Source organism: Gobio gobio, assembly GCF_949357685.1.
Source record: "Gobio gobio genome assembly, chromosome: 18".
Lineage (NCBI taxonomy): Eukaryota > Metazoa > Chordata > Actinopteri > Cypriniformes > Gobionidae > Gobio > Gobio gobio.
The window spans coordinates 12,775,313-12,792,394 of record NC_137111.1 but is presented as its reverse complement, the minus strand read 5'-3'; the positions used below and the strand labels follow the sequence as shown (position 1 = coordinate 12,792,394).

Sequence of the window (17,082 nt, the reverse complement as noted above, 5' to 3'; positions counted from 1 at the left end):
TGGACCATGCGTCTGGCGCGCCAACCGTTTTTTTTTTTCGTCATTAAAATAGTAAAAGTGGATTCAGACACACCATAAGGGCACCTGTGCCATGCGCTTCAGACCATGTGCTCAGATGGTTAAAAAAGGGGCCATAAAGTCAGAGTTGTGAGTTATGAAGTCAGAATTGCGTGACATAAAGTCAGATAACCTGTGATAACCTTTTTTTCTCACATTGACTTTTCATCTCACAATTTGGACTTTTATTCTCGCAATTCTGACTTCTCCAAATTCTTCTCAGACTTGTTAGATATAAATGTACAATTGTGAGTTATAAAGTCCAATTCTGAGGGGGAAAAAATACTGACTAACTCACAATTCTGACTTTATATCTCGCAATTGCGTATTATATGAGAAAAAGTCAGAATTACGAGTTTATATCATGCAATTCTGACTTCATGACTCACAATTGCGACTCGATATCACGCAATTCAGAATTGCGATAGAAAAAGTCAGAATTGTGAGATAAAAAGTCTCAATTACCTTTTTTATTTTTTTAATTCTGTGGTGGAAACAATCTTCCATAGAATTCGGTCCTCCAGTTATTGGTGAGTGATAAATCTGAGTTAAAATTGTATAGTGTAAAATTAGAGTATCACAGTGTTCCCTTAGCAATATGCTAACAGCAAACTCAGTTGGGAGTCAGATCTGCTATGTGAAAAGCACTATTTCCTTCTTTAGTTGGCTGCTTCAGATCACTCACTTATGAGGTTCCATTACACTTACCATACTGCCTCAAACGAAAGCTTCCTGTGTTGGCATCTGACAGCAAAGCAGCTCCCTAGGTTTTGGAACGCAGCCATAGTGTTATATGCGAAACAAGGTTTCATCCGTTTGTGATTGATGATGTACTATCAGGAAAACAAAGGCAAAATCTTTATACGGGAAATTACTGCAGGAGGGTTTTGTTTGAAGAAGTACAGATTACTTCAGATTTAGGGCAACTGAGAGTCCTGATGTCAAAGACTCTGACAGCTTACCAGAGAGAAGTTTGCTCTTGCAAATCTACTTTTTGATAGAAGTTCTCTAAGAAGTGTCATGCACTTATCCTCGCCACTGTCCCAGTGATCATACTTTATACTCTATGTGAATTCCACATTGTGATGCTTTTGTATTGAAATGATTGTTGAAAAAGGAACAGATGTGGGCATAAGAAATAAAGTTTTAAACTGCTTGTACATAAATTTGAAATTTGTGGACTCCTTTGATAGCACGCCCTACCAAATCCTTTGGGTGTCTTGCCTGTGTAAAAAAGTCAAACTGTCAAAAGCTGAGAAGCAGGGAGAATTGAGTTGACGAAAAAGGGAGAATTGAGTTGACGAAAAGTGAGGTGTGAGGACATGGTTCATATATTATGGAAGATGGCAGCACTCAAGGCATGTCCCAGAACGTTTCTTTCAGTGGTGTGGCTTTATCTCATCCGTTCTATAGTATGCAGCTGGGACTCCACTGTACATCTTTCTGATATTGTTTTTATTGCAATTCTCTTATTTTTGAAAGATGCTCTGATCAAGATTTTTAAAACCAAAGCCATTTCCAATTCCCGGACATCAGAAGTGATATCAATTGTTTATGTGAAACTCTGTTACGGATGTATACACTGTAAGCTTTCTGCTCAGATATACATTTCAAAGCCAAATAGCAACATTGGCTCAAATTATACAAACATTGCAATTATATCCATCCTTACCCGGATACATGCAGTATGCTATATTATTTTCCAGCCATATCTTAAAAGTTGTATATATAGTATGTTAAACTTTCCCTACATACATACAGAACACTCATGTAAAGCAATATATACACGATATAGCAAATCTTGGCTGTTTGTTTTACATCATCGCAAATTGTAAACTGTATTGTCGTAGAGCTCCGTATATAAATTTGGATTTATAGTATATACAACTTTATCCACATACATACAGTATACTCACATAAAGGGACATATACCATATAACAAATATCTGCTTGTTTGTTTATAATGTCGCAAAGCATAACTATAATAGCTCTTTATAGCTCTTTATATAGAGTTGAATATATAAGCACATCCAACTTTGTCCGTATACATGCAGTACACTTACGTAGGGTTACGTGATTTCAACTGCTTGATTGTTTATATAATTTTTTTTATTATTATCCCCCAGGTCTAATCATGAAGACAGGAAATTATTCATGTATTATAAACATTAGCATCATGATTTTTTGTAAAGCTGCTTTAAAACAATCTGTATTGTGAAAACTGAGTGCCCCCCGTGTCAACAAGCTTGGCCCACCTAAATTTGGAATTGTATCGCACCAAACAATTTTCTGAAACTGGGTGCAGTGCATGTTTTTTTGCTGTGGCGGTAGTGATGAAAAGATAAATGTATTGTGCCATAACCTTTTAACTTGCGATTCAGTTTTTTGTTTGTTAGATTAAAAGTAGAGGGTCTGTTCTTTATTTTGATATATTGCATGTTCATATATCCACACAACAAAATATTCTGGGGGCCATGAAAATTTTGTTAAAATTATCTAAAAAAAAAAATGCTGGCTGGGAAAGAGTTCATCTTTGCAGAGAAGAAAAGCAAAACCACATGAGTATACGGCACGCGAGTAGTTGTGATTGCCGTTCATAAATGATTTGTCACTCTGTCTTCGCTCAAAGACTTGCAAAATGTGGACTATAATGGTTGCTACACACTTGATTATGCATAAAATAAGTTTTAAGCATAAAATAATCTTTATACAAGTTCTGTTGTGTGTATTTTTTCCTTTTTAATGTTGTGCCAAAATTATTACAGAAACATTTCAGAAAGTGAAAGAATAGAACAGACAGAAAAAACTAAAACATAGACGGTAACACTTTATTTTAGGATTCAATTCTCGCTATTAACTAGCTTATTAGCATTGGATATTACTAGGATATTGGCTGTTTATTAGTACTTGTAAAGCACATATTAATGCTTTTTTCTGCATGACCTTATTCTACATCCCTTAATCCTACCGAACACCTAAACTTAAACGCTACAAAAACTATTAATAAAGCAGTAAATTAGGAGTTTATTGAGGTAAAAGTCATAGTTGATAGTGAATATGTGTTCCCCCTTCTAAAGTGTTATCCAAAGGACAGATGCAAGACAAGCAATTCAAACAATTGCACAGCCTCATAATATATGTGAAAAAAGTTTCTTATTATGTCTTGTATGTAGAGTTTTTTACTATAATAAATAAATAAATAAATATAAAATATATGTTTATAGATGCCATGAAAGTCTCAAGTCTGAACATCAGGCTCATTTCTTCTGCATTACCAGAGTACAGGGGTTTACATGATTGCCCAGGGAAGTATACCACCTAATTTCCTTTCTCTTTAACTTTTCAGCACATGCCTGTAGGCAGCCTGAGACACCATCTCATGTTGATGTGAAGGCTATAGACTTGCCTACTTTAGGTTACACTCTCATGTATACGTGCCAAGATGGCTTCTACTTATCTGGAGGATCGGAGCACAGGACCTGCAAAGCAGATGGGAGGTGGTCAGGCAAACCTCCAGTCTGCAAAGGTACTGAAATAACTGGGCTGATAACCCCACAAAGGCTGATACATGAACTGTGTCCATCCTGCCCTTGAGCAGGACACTTACTAACCGTAGCTACTGATTTTCATTTATACAGACAGGAATGTGAAGCCAGGAGCAGTTGTTTACCCATAACATTAAAGGGCTACTTCACCCAAATATTAAAACTGAAATTATTTACTCACCCTCGAAAAATAACAGCATACATTTGCCTTTTTTGGTGAAAGTGATTTCACAGAGTGTTCCTGGATTAACATCTTTGTTGATCCTGGAACAGCATTCCCAATCAATCAGATTTGAGAGACAAGTTTACAGTTTATCTCACGTTTAGGCTTACAACCAAGTGCTTCTACATCAGTGTTATCTTTTCCCTCTGATTTTAAGGATAAGTTATGGGTAGGGTTAGGTTTTGGGGTGGGAAAAGGGTTAGGACATACATTTCAGACAGGAATGTTGTTCCAGTCTCAACAAAATATGTTGACCCAGGAACATGTCTTGCTTGACAAAATTGACCTCATATTGTTTGGTTAACTATTCCTTTAAAGGGGTGGTAAAACACATTCTTTTGAAGGCTTGATTGTGTTTGTGGGGTGCACTGTAACATGTGTTCATGCTTCGTTTTAAAAAAAATTGCCTTATTTTTCATATATTTGACCTTTATTCTACACTGCTCTGTCCCTCCTTGTAAAACGGTCTGATGCTTTCCGGGTTGTATGAAGCCAGTCCCTCAAAAATACGCAGTGGGCTCAGATTGGTTAGCTGGCCCAGTGTGTTGTGATTCGCTAACCGCAGTGCACGTCGGAAACGTCACGCCCCTTACCGCCCGAATCAGACCCAGAACATTTGAGTGAAGATGATCGAGCAGAACCTGTTCAGTCCTCGAGAGTAAAGACTGCGGATCTATAATGATCGCTACTGAATGGCACTTTAACTTTTGTATTTTTAGAACGATTATAGCCAAATATCTGTCGCAAGAACTAACCCAAAACAAACACTAAGCACTGGCTTTAACTAGTAAGTTAGCCAAATCACACACAGAACCATGTTTAGCATGCCTGTAGATAAACAATACATAAAAGCTCTAATCAAAGAATCATTTACACTAATGCCAGGTTCGCTGTTGAGATTTTAACGTTAGTGTTTGTAATGTTAGGTGTTCGTCGGATAACGTTAAGTATGAATAAGCATTTAACAGACTGGTTTGCAGAACAGCGTTGTCATCTGTTTACTTCCTTGCTACAACCTATTACAGGAAAACACATCGATGAAAAATAAATCAGACTTACAGGTTGTGGCCCGTAAACAGCTTCTGTTTGTAAATCCAGCTTTCAGGACAAGCCGTTGTGCATATCCTGTATTGAACTCGCGAAGTTTGTGGAAGATTGTGTTGTCCTCCGTGAAATGTGCAGCGCGCGCGTCGTGCATCCACGCACCGGCAGTGTTTTTTTCACGCAGCTGACGTTGTGCAAATCTGGTATTGAAATCGCGAAGACGGTGGATGCAGGGAGCCCTGCGCGCGCCTGATTCCCCGCTGACTCAAACACACGTGCATATAACATGCTGTATGTTAAACGCTCTGCAACGCACCCCCTTCCCAAGGACTGCTGAACAGAGCAAGTACCCCAGACCTGCAATCCGGATGAAAATAACAGCGTTTCTTCGGCATTGCGGCAAAAACACAGCCTACTAACGCTTCCCCGCGGCGATACAAAATTGCCTCGCCCCCCTTATTTCATATTCCCCGGAGGAGGGGTTTATGTAAATATTGGGCCTGGTGATGTCAGCAAAACCTGGGTGAATGTGTAGTAGTCCCTAGCGGCCGTTTGCTGTAGTCCTTAGAAACTGATTTCTTTAAAAGCAAATATCTCCCTTTGCTTTAAACTTTGAACGTTGTAACTTTGCAGATGTTGTTTATGCTCAAGCAGCAACATTACACGTTAGCTAAAGTTAGAATAGTGAAATCGTGGTTTACCACCCCTTTAATACTTACACTGCTTATTGATTTATAGTGATACATGCTCTTAGTTTTTAATCTTGAAACCATTTTAAGATTAAATCTATGACTTGTTTAAACTGCAAAATATGTGCATTGTTACACTGAATAGGAGTGTCTGCGTTTATGAATGTATAGACGTTATTAATGTTTGTCAAACTACTGTAGCAGTGACTCATTCTCAGAGTAACTACAGCAAGAAACTTTGATTAACAGTCATTACCATTGTGCAGGTCACATCCACAAATGTCAAATAATCAATTATCTGCTCTATTTCCTAGTTGGACCAAAAATAAACAGCAAATCAAATGAGGATCCAGACCTGCAGAAAAACAAGATTCGTGGTATGAAACCTTTCAAGTTCCCCCTGAATGATCCATTTTGCTGTCATCAGAAATAAGCTTTGCCTATATGAGGTTGAACCATGGTCATTGGAAATAATGGCCTTGTAATGTTGTTTCTGAAAATTATATTTTTTTAAATGTCAGAGTAACAAAGATAAAGGTGAAGTTTGATTATTTCAGTGTTAAAATAGGACTGCCTCTCCCATTTTAATCGGCAGGGACCAACTATTTGTTGTAGAAGTGTTTGGGGAAACCTGTATGAAAATTGTTTTTGTAATTCCATTAGTGTTATTAGTGCTGCTATAGTAGGGCAGAAATTACACACATTATTACACATTTAGCAGTGTTCAAATGCTTTTGGACACTTAAATTCTCTTAAAATGTTACATAATAAAATATCAAGTAGTATGCTTTTCTCAGAACTAACCATTTGTTTCATAACAATTTTTTTTCTGGGCCATTTTTACATATATGTTTAAGCAACTGGTTATTTTAGTAGATTAAGTCAACTAAATTAATTAAATTCCTAGTATTACATTAACTTAAAACCATGCTTTACTAACATATGACAACCAAACATAGTGTCTGAATGCTTGTGTATTCATTTTGAACTATTGTTTTGACATTTGAAACCTAAAATATTGAAAGCGTGCTTGTTTTACTTTAAATAAATGCCAATTGCTTTGATATTTTGTTACCCAAAGCAGTTGCTTTCATATAATTTCATGTGTGCCTTAAATGTTCAACAACTTTTTGGGGCCCCAGTAGCTATAATGTATATATGTTGCAATGTATTTTGTGAAATTACACAGACGTGCAGGTAGAAATTATGTCTCTATTTTTTTTTTTTTTAGTTCCAGCAGATGTGTTCTCTTTAAATTCTGGTTGGGCTGGATTCTATGAGTACCTGGGAAAGAGACAGGCTGCCACAGTAACAGTCAATGCATTCAATGCCACCACCAGCCGGGTCAACGTGACTCTTCTGGAGCAAAGCGGGGTACACATTAAACTCTCTGGTAAGTTGAATTTTCTGCCAGGTTTTGGCACTGGGTGGTATGGTGCATATACCATACAACAGAAGAAATGTGTCAGTTGGTAGAGATTTTGCTATATTAAAGCAGTAAATACGTACATCCACACGACTGTCAGGGGACAGCACTCCTTAAGGTTATTTACATTTCCACCTTGCTTCACTTGCTCATGTGTATAGTGAAATGAAGAGTGTTGATAGCCACAAGGTGAATGAGTTGTTTGTGGGTTAATATAGGAGTGAACTGATGTGACGTCAGCTACTGCAGCAACAATATGATATCAATAAAAGATTGCTCTTACGTATTATAGGTGTTGAAAGAGAAGAATTTTCTTACTTTCATGGGAGATTGGGAGATGGAGTGTGAATAATTTAATTAGAATTGCATCTTATTTCTTCAGTGCTGAGAGTATACCCAATTCCTCAGATGTATTGAGCAGATTTGATAGCTATAGATGCTTTCCGCATTTACCAAATATGTTTTCCTTTGCCCTACAAATGCAGGTTTTTAAAATAAATTCCAGATGATGGATATTGTTGGTGTTACAGTTAATTATTTCCTTTCTTTTGTTGTTTTTCAGGAACTTACAAGAAAGAAGAAAATCATCTATTATTAAAAGTTTACCAGATAAGAGGCCCAACAGAACAGTATTTTAGCAAATTCAAAAATGATAACTGGGCGATGGATGGATATGTAAGTATCATAAAAGTAGATAAAGCAGTGGTATTGTATTACTATGTAGCCTATGTGACATGCCAACTTGCATTGCTATGTTACTCATAAAAAAAGTTTTTAATATTAATTCAAATGCATTGTTTTGCCAAAATAAGACTGTTACCCTATATTGTTCCTGTTATATCTTTTTTTAAACTTCCTGTTTTGATTTGTTTTTTTTACATAGGTTACAGCTGAATCTGAGAAAAAAATGTTTGTTTACCAAGGGCACATTCACAGCAAGGATTTTGGGAAGTTTCAATTAACAAGACAAGGTAGATTTCTTACATTTTATTTATAAATTATCCCTTTTTAAATGGCTAATAATTTTATTTACTTAATATTTTATTTATCAGGGTACCCGCGGGATCTTAAAAAGTCTTAAATGTCTTTAAATTCAAAATCAAAATTTTAAGGCCTTAAAAGTCTTAAATTCGCTGAAGTATTGAGTTCTAGGTCTTAAATAATTTTAAACGGGTCTTAATTTTCCTACGTCCATGTAACACTACTCCATTGCTCATTGAAATGCTCCCGCAATGTTTTAGAGAGTGTGTGTGTGTGTGTGTTGTTAGTTAGTTTTTTCGCTAGTGAGAGACCAACATGCATCTTATATAGCAGCCAATCAGCTTTCGTGTTATTGGCGCGATTCTCTTTCGGATTGTACGACAGACACATCAAACAGATTTTATTCTTCAGCTTCAGTTCTCCAGTTCTTCCAGTTCACGCGATCGTGAAACCAAAGGCGAATCTTTCTCACCTGCCATCTCGTATAATGACCAAATAAAAGTTTGATATGCCCGATAGCACTAAACAAAGAGTTTAAAAAGCGATGGAAACCCCGAACTCATTCGCTACTGACACACGGACTGATGTCAGACTGGCCGCGGATTCTGCACGCGTTTGCCGCCTCAGCGCTCGCGCGAGTGAACTGAATTTAGGCACATTCATAGATATCCATATCTATGGGCTCATTACTGTAGGTCTTAAAGTGAAAGCAACCCAATATAGCCTAGCCTATACCCCCTCCTGCCTGTGTCGTTAATATTAATCAAACAACAACAATGGGGAAAAACAAACAGTAGCCTGCCTAAACTTAAAGCACTGTTTGTATCTGTATATTTAAGTTGTATTTATTTGTCCTATTGTCAAACAAGATTCATGCATTTTGTTTGTTTTATTGCCATGTGTGATTATTGTGCATCTAACATAATGATATGGTAAATGTGGCATCCTAATTATGAAAAAAAAGAGAAACATTTCTGAAAATGACCACCACAAAATCAGTCATTTTGATCTCACAAAAAATGTATATACATACACACACACACACTACCGGTCAAAAGTTTGAGAACGGTTCGATTTTTAAAATGTTTTTTAAAGAAGTCTCTCCTGCTCACGAGGCTGCATTTATTTGATCCAAAATACAGCAGTATTAACAGTATTATTGTGATTTTTTTTTTTTTTTTTTACCATTTAAAATAACTATTTTATATATCTTAAAATAGAATTTATTTCTGTAATTCAAAGCTGAATTTTCAGCATCATTGCTCCAGACTTTAGAGTCATAATCCTTCAGAAATCTTTTTTTTTTTTTTTACTTTTTTTTTATCCATCAAAGAATTAAAAAAAAAAGTTTTACACAACTGTGTTCAACACTGATAATAATCATAAATGTTTGTTGATCATCAGATCCTCATATGAGAATGATTAGTGATTTAGTGAAGGGTCATGTGACACTGAAGACTGGAGTAATGATGATAAATTCAGCTTTGATCACAGGAATAAATGACACTTTACTATATATTCACATAGAAAACAGTCACAACAGAACTGTCACAATATTACAGCTTTTGTATTTTTAATAACATAAATGCAGCATTGGTGAGCAGAATGTAAAAACATTTAAAAAATCTTACCGTTCTCAGACTTTTGACCGGTAGTGTGTTTGTATATTAATCCTGGTGGGATTGAGCTATGAGGAAGTGCAAGATTACTAATACTTTGTTCAATTTGAATAAATTAATTTGCTTTGCAAGTAATTTTGTGATTCTGCATTTCCTTTTGTACGTTTTTTTTTTTTAATTGCGTGATATAGGTCTTAAATTTAATTCATAATGGTCTTGAAAAGGTCTTAAAAAGTCTTAAATTTGACTTGGTGAAACCTGCAGATACCCTGATTTATGTACTGTTAATATAATTTTGGCCCACTTTATATTAGGTGGCCTTAGTACAGTGTACTTATTTTTTGATGCAAGTACATAGTAGTGATATTGAGGTGGGATACGGGTAAAGTTAGGGACAGGTGTGGTGGTATGGGTAAGTTTAAGGGTAGGGTTAGGTAAGGGAAGGGTCAGCAGTGTAATTACAAATGTAACTACATAAATTAATTACAGATGTAATTACATACATGTTTTTACATCGTACTTACATTTTTTAAAATACCTGCATGTGCACAATAAGTGCATTGTATCAAATGATTAATTAAAATGATAGTACATAGTAGTTATGACCACCTAATATAAAGTGGGTCCATAAAACCTATAAATAAATGTCATTTTATTAATGTACTATATATATCTAAATACTTTTTGTTTGTTTTCTTGGATTTTCCCTCAGGTCTTATTACCACAGATATGGATCCGTCTAATCCTTACTACGGCACAAACAGCAGCTCTGTGGCAGCTGCCATTCTAGTACCCTTCTTTGCGCTTATTTTATCAGGGTTTGCCTTTTACCTCTACAAACACAGGTAAGAGGTGCTGACTTGACTGTCTTTTCCATGTGTTGATGTTATTTAACCATAATGGATGTGAATCGTCACTGTAGTGATGGGAAACTCCTTTGCCAAACCAGTAATGTGACTGATACAGACAGTTAGCAATTCAAATCTCTGCAAAGAAAAATGTCATGTCATTGAGATCAATTAAAGGCAATGCTAAAAAAGAAGCATGGGAGTTTTCCTACGCAAACAAAACAATGTGTCAAAGTTGTCATGAAGCATGACAGTTCCCCGATATTAAAATAATAAAAAAAATTGGCAGGACTCTATCACAAGGCACAGATGACAATGAGAGACCCAAAGACCTGGCCGCTTCCAGGTAAGTCACCGGAAGCTAATGCCACAGGCGACAACCCTTTACAGTCACACCTTCATTGTCTGCATTTTATTTGCTCATCTCGTCTGAGGCAGGAAAGAGTGCAGGAATTATGTGAAATTATGTAACTTCCATACTTTGTTGTAGTCCCATATTAGATTTTAATTTCTGTCAACCCTAATTTGACCAACTAAAAGTCATCCTGTTTATTTCTGTTTGTGAACATATGCCAACGGAATATCATGAGAATTATGTCTGATATGGTGATGCGCCAGACGTTGTTAGTCAGTGGAAATATGAATTGGGTTCGGGATGTAGGTCATTTATTTCGATTTAGACCATACAATTTGAGCGAGATCATAAATCATCCACTGCCATTCGAGGGAAGCCTGGGAATCAGTTACAGTTTTCAAAATTCAGATCAGTCAGTGACCTTTCCAAAATGTGTTTCTTATGGTTTTAATTAGTGTTGGCACGAGGAAGCAATGCTTCCAATTGAAAAAGGAGAGGAATTTTAAAACAGCCATGTTCTGAATAGCATACATACACATACATATAATATCAGATTATCATCTACATTTGCCATAATGTGCAGTATACAACAAAGCATACTGCACTCGGAACTGTACACCATAATGCATTTAATTTGACCTCCAATTTCCAGTATGCTGAATGAATCGGAAGTAATTACAGCTAATCTTTGAGCTCAGTTTGACTCATTATTTAATCAAATCAGCTAAGATTGAAATAAAATGCAAGTAACTTAATATATAACTTAAATTTGAGGACATGTGACAAACACAACAAGGCTTGCAGACAATGCAGCATGAAGTGTAGTACTTCTTAGGAGAAAAATAACTAGGCAATGTTCAACATATAATGCACAGTATGTTCGTATTCCTTCCAAACACAGCCAAAGGCATTATTCCACCATAAATGTTTCAAGCAGTAGTATCCCACATTATCACATGACTTCACTGTGTTTGTCACAAGACCTTATCACATTGCATGTTTAATTCAAGCAAGCTGTCAGTCATGACGTCACACCCCTGTTTTTATAGCATCAAATAACTAACTAAAACCAAACTTATTTAAAAAAACAAACACTTGAACTTACATCAGTGTGATAAAAACGACCTAAAATAACAGAAACCATCTTTGGGAAAAAAACATTTGAAATGTAATTTGATTGTTTCGTTTGTATCGCGTCCTTTTACATTACATGGAGAAGGTGGGGTTTATGGCCTATACTGGGACCAGCCACCTGGGGACGATCAAGGCACTTTGGCTTCACTTTTCAGGACGTGTGCTTGATAAAAAAACATTTTGGCTGATATTACTTCTGGTTCATGAATCACCCTAGAAGTAGAAGGTCAAATCAACCACAATGCATTGTGGGATAAAGTGTTCCATGCAGTAAGGATATCTGGACATCCGGAGAATTCAGATATTGGTCACAAGCTATATGGATTACTTTTATGATGCTTTCATAATGCTGTAGATAAGAGCAGCTCAGACATTATGCATATACTCTAAAAATGTTGGGTTAAAAAAAAAAAACAAGTTGGGTTGAAAATGGACAAACCAGCAATCGGGTTATTTTAACCCAATGAATGGGTTGTTTTAACCCAGCAGTTGGGTTAAATGTTTGCCCAACCTGCTGGGTAGTTTTATTTAATTCAACTGATGTTTAAAAATTACTGTATTGCTTGCTTAAAATGAACCCAAAGTATGTTGGAAATGAACGTATTAATTTGTTTAATAAATTAACATTATGTTTAATGAATAATAATTAAACAATAAACATTTATTACATTTCTTATTAATAAATGTTCACCTTTTTGATTATTATTGTTGCCTCTAGTAATTATGTGTCTGATTTTTAATTTCCAACCTATTTTGGGTTCATTTTAAGCCAGCCATATAATTTTTAACAAATATTTGGGTTAAAGGAACACACCACTATATTTGAAAATAGGCTAATTTTCCAACTCCCCTAGAGTTAAACAGTTGAGTTTTACCATTTTCAAATCCATTCAGCCGATCTCCGGGTCTGGCGGTAGCACTTTTAGCATAGCTTAGCATAAATCATTGAATCTGATTAGACCGTTAGTATTTCGCTCAAAAATAAATTACCAAAGAGATTCAATATTTTTCCTATTTAAAACTTGAGTCTTCTGTAGTTACATCATGTACTAAGACTGACAGAAAATGAAAAGTTGCGATATGGCTAGGAACTATACTCTCATTCCTGCGTAATAATCAAGGAACTTTGCTGCCGTACCATGGGTGCAGCAGGCTCAATGATATTATACAGCGCCTTAAAATAGACTAACTTCCCCCTTCCGTCAATATAACAAAAGTGACAACCTGCTTGCACAGGGAGCGTGCCTTGTAACCATGGAGACATTTCTGAGAGACGATTTAGAGTTTTTTTTTTTTTTTTTGTCCAGATCCTGAACCAAATCTATTTGAACAGTAATACACTGAAATCTTTATATTTTCCATTGGTCTTAGTACACAATGTAACTACAGAAGATTCAATAGGAATAGGAAAATAGGAAAAATATCGAAAATCTTTGGTCTTTTTTTTTTTTTTTGCGAAATGCTAACGGTCTAATCGGATTCAATGATCTATGCTACGCTATGGTAAACATGCTACTGCCAGACCCGGAGATCGGCTAAATGGATTCGAAAACTGTAAAACTTAACTGTTTAACTCTAGGGGAGTTGGAAAATGTGTCTATTTTCAAAAACAGTGACATGTTCCTTTAAATAAAACTGCCCAGCACGTTGGGCAAACATTTAACCCAAAAGAGGGGCTAAAACAACCCAATCGCTGGGTTTGTCTATTTTCGACCCAACTTGGGTTGTTTTTAACCCAGCATTTTTTTAGAGTGTCAGTGTAACATCTTTAGCATTTCATGGTTGAATGTATTGGGCGGGAATGACATTTACATGAGTAAATTGAGTGTTTTCTCAAAATAAAAATATTCAGTTGGTGGTAACAGACCATTTCTCTTGTCCTAAAGTTAGAATTTAACACATTTGTCACTTCCCATTGTTGGATGAGGACATCATGTTCTTTTGTTTTAGGTTTATCTAACATTTCTAATGTTGTTCTTCCATAATTAAAAATGACACTGGAGTGTGTTGTAACAAATATAAACAAATTAACACACTTGTGTTTTGGAAGTTAGAAGTTTGTGTTCCTCCTAACTATTTGTCATCTTTGTTTTCCACCTTTCCAGAACAAGACCAAAAGTTCAGTACAATGGATACGCAGGTCACGAGAACACTAATGGACAAGCTTCATTTGAGAATCCTATGTATGATACAAACATGAAGCCAACAGAGGCGAAGGCTGTGAGGTTTGACACGACCCTCAATACAGTCTGCACAGTAGTATAGCCTTCATTATCAGCTCTGGGCTGGCCTCATGGGTAAGCAGCAGAGCGGTGGGTGCCAGACGCCACTACTCCTTTACGACTGACTGCACTTTGCTATAGATGCGACTTACTTTATCACAAGCTTACAATGGACGAAATAAAACCAATAACTATTTTTTTTACAGAAAAAAAAACAACAAAAAAATATTTTTTTTTTTCAAAAACTTCAAAGAAAAAAGACTTTTTAAAGAACAAAGCTCACTTGACGCATGTTCGGCCAGAACTGAGGTCAACATTCTTTCTAGGATCTGTACCGTACGTGGCACTTAAAGGATGAAGGTTTTTTTGCTTTTATCTCTTTTTTTTTTCTATGTATCACCTCCTCCCCCCCTTAAAAGAGACTTCCTGGGAAAGATACTGAAGTGTCTTTGAACGCCACAAAGTTGTTGACACAATGTATTTTCTTCAGTGAAGACAAACCACAAAACGAAAAAGCAACTGGACTACTGTGGCTTAGCACACTTAATAGATCTCCACCAAGAAGGTGACAAAACGCTACAAGAAACTCAAAGGAGAGACGCTCACTTCTGGGTGGAGGATGAAACTCAACCTCTGCGTTGAGAAAAGAACTTTATCGCACAAATTTTGCACTAGTATGAAATGGATATGAAATCAATGTAATGGATGAAAACAAAAAATAATATACAGGGTTTTATTGACCATATGTATATAAACATAAACCCATATCCATAGAGAGCATGATGTCATGCTACGGCTATCAAGAGAGACTGAATTTATTTTTTAAATGAAGATGTTCTGTTTATGTTTACAAGGTGATAAGGACACAATTGAAACTTACGATCATCATTTTTGATTGCTTTTTTAATGCATTCATCATACAGCACATTTCTTCGTGGCATGTCCGAACTCTTGCTTGGACTAGCATAAACACAAATGCTTACAAATTACATTTCATCTTTAAGTTAGAAATCACAATAGCTTTACTCACCAATTTGCCGTATCACCAATTAGCTTTCATTGCGTATCAGATATACCTCTCGTGCAGAACATGACTGTATGTTGATGGCGCAGATATTGATTTTTTTTTATATATATATATATCAGCTCTGTGTGGACGCCTACACAAGATTTACCTGAGCCCACAAGTTGATGCATTTTTGTTCATTCCTTCCTTTTTCTGAACCAGTGTGCATCTCCCGTAGCCATTAGAGACACAAAATCAGCGGGGTTAAGATCGAACTTACTCTCAAAGAAACACTGCCTTATTAGATTCAGAAGCATGACCGGGCCACACCGGTTCCCAATGACCCATATCATTAGTACATTAACCTAGATGAAGAGCGTAAGGCTGCTGGGGTGCATATTCACTGTGATTTAAATGTCATGACCACGCTGATACCAGTGCATGTGCTAAAACTGTAAGTGCTCCCATTTTTCCATGTGAACTACGTGATGCCTGATGTTTTCTCAACGCTGTGTTACCATATGCACTTGCGCGCTACACATAGATGACTTCAAGCTTAAAATGTGCACAATGGCATTGTTGTAGGTTTGCTGTTGGAAACCCGATATCATTTTCACATTGATTGTATTTGCAATCAAAACCAATGTTTGTTTCCAAATGCGTTTGGGTGTTTTCTGTTCCGTCATGCTCTTTAGATTGAACCATTTATGCGTGCAATGGATTCGCCAGGTCGGCCCAATGGCGGTAAAGGGCCGTGTCGCTTTTGTCACACTGCAGATGATCCACGTCTTGCCTTTTCTCAGGCTTGCTGCAATAATGTTTCTTTGTTCGGTTGCGTTTTGTACAGTTTTGTTTCCTCACAACTGTAAAATACTTTTGCGACTGTCAGGCTGTAAAACTGCATTCAAACCAACAATTGTGCTACACGCCATTGTCATTCGATCATGTGCTGCTGACTTGAAGTAGGTGCAAAAGATGTTTTTGTACAGAAATATATTTTTTATGCAGAATTTGTAAAATGATTAAATATGCTGTACTTTTTTGATTAATGTAGGTACAATTGTTAAAATAAATGTTTTTACTGTATAAAAATGTAAATTAATTGTTTATCTACCCATAAGTATATATCTATGGTTTCAAATTTTCCAACAAATGTCAATATGTACGAGCTTTTATGAAATATTCAGCTCGTATGTGCTCTTTGACGTGAACAAAATCAACCCTAGAGAACTGTACTGCTGATTGTTAAATGACAAATATTTTGAAAAGTATTATTTGAGATAAATATTAAACTTTTTCTAAAAGTACACGTTCTGTTTTTCTTCAAACACAAGTGCATTTTTTTTTTTTGCTGTATACTGTATATGACTGGAATTCACAGACCTTTTGTAACTTTTTACTATAACACTGTTGGTCTTTAGACTGTTGTCTAATGATTTTAAGGTATTCTTGTAAGTAGGGTATGTAAATATTTGGCTTCATTCAATCATGAAATCAGAATTTTGCTCATAATTTGGAGTGCAAAATGTGCACTGGCAATGAATAAATACACTGAAAATACTGACTATATACACAGATCAGGCATAACATTATGACCTAATATTGTGTTGGTCCCCTTTTGCTGCCAAAACAGCCCTGACCCGTCAAGGCACGGACTCCACTAGACCCCTGAAGGTGTGCTGTGGTATCTGGCACCAAGATGATAGCAGCAGTTCCTTTAAGTCCTGTAATTTGCGAGGTGGGGCCTCCATGGATCAAACTTGTTTGACAGATGCTCGATTTGAAGGTCTGGGAATTTGGAGGCCAAGTCAACACCTCAAATTCATTGTTGTGCTCCTCAAACCATTCCTGAACCATTTTTGCTTTGTGGCAGAGTGCATTATCCTGCTGAAAAGAGGCCAGAGCCACCAGGGAATACCGTTTCCATGAAAGT

At 36.3% G+C, this 17,082-nt stretch overlaps 1 protein-coding gene across 2 annotated transcripts in view; it reads left to right on the top strand.

Moving 5' to 3' along the window:
* The window catches only part of LOC307142376 (CUB and sushi domain-containing protein 1), a 787,545-nt gene extending 771,102 nt beyond the window's left edge, over positions 1-16,443 (top strand). The window contains exons 64-71 of one of the 2 annotated variants that reach the window (XM_079843154.1): positions 3,404-3,583; positions 5,873-5,935; positions 6,790-6,951; positions 7,547-7,659; positions 7,868-7,955; positions 10,297-10,429; positions 10,722-10,778; positions 14,027-16,443. In XM_079843154.1, the coding sequence (XP_079699280.1) occupies positions 3,404-3,583; positions 5,873-5,935; positions 6,790-6,951; positions 7,547-7,659; positions 7,868-7,955; positions 10,297-10,429; positions 10,722-10,778; positions 14,027-14,186 (956 nt within the window). In that variant the 3' untranslated portion in view covers positions 14,187-16,443. The remainder of the gene's footprint in view (positions 1-3,403; positions 3,584-5,872; positions 5,936-6,789; positions 6,952-7,546; positions 7,660-7,867; positions 7,956-10,296; positions 10,430-10,721; positions 10,779-14,026) is intronic. The other variant, XM_079843155.1, reaches the window with a different exon arrangement.
* Positions 16,444-17,082: the final 639 nt, after the last annotated feature.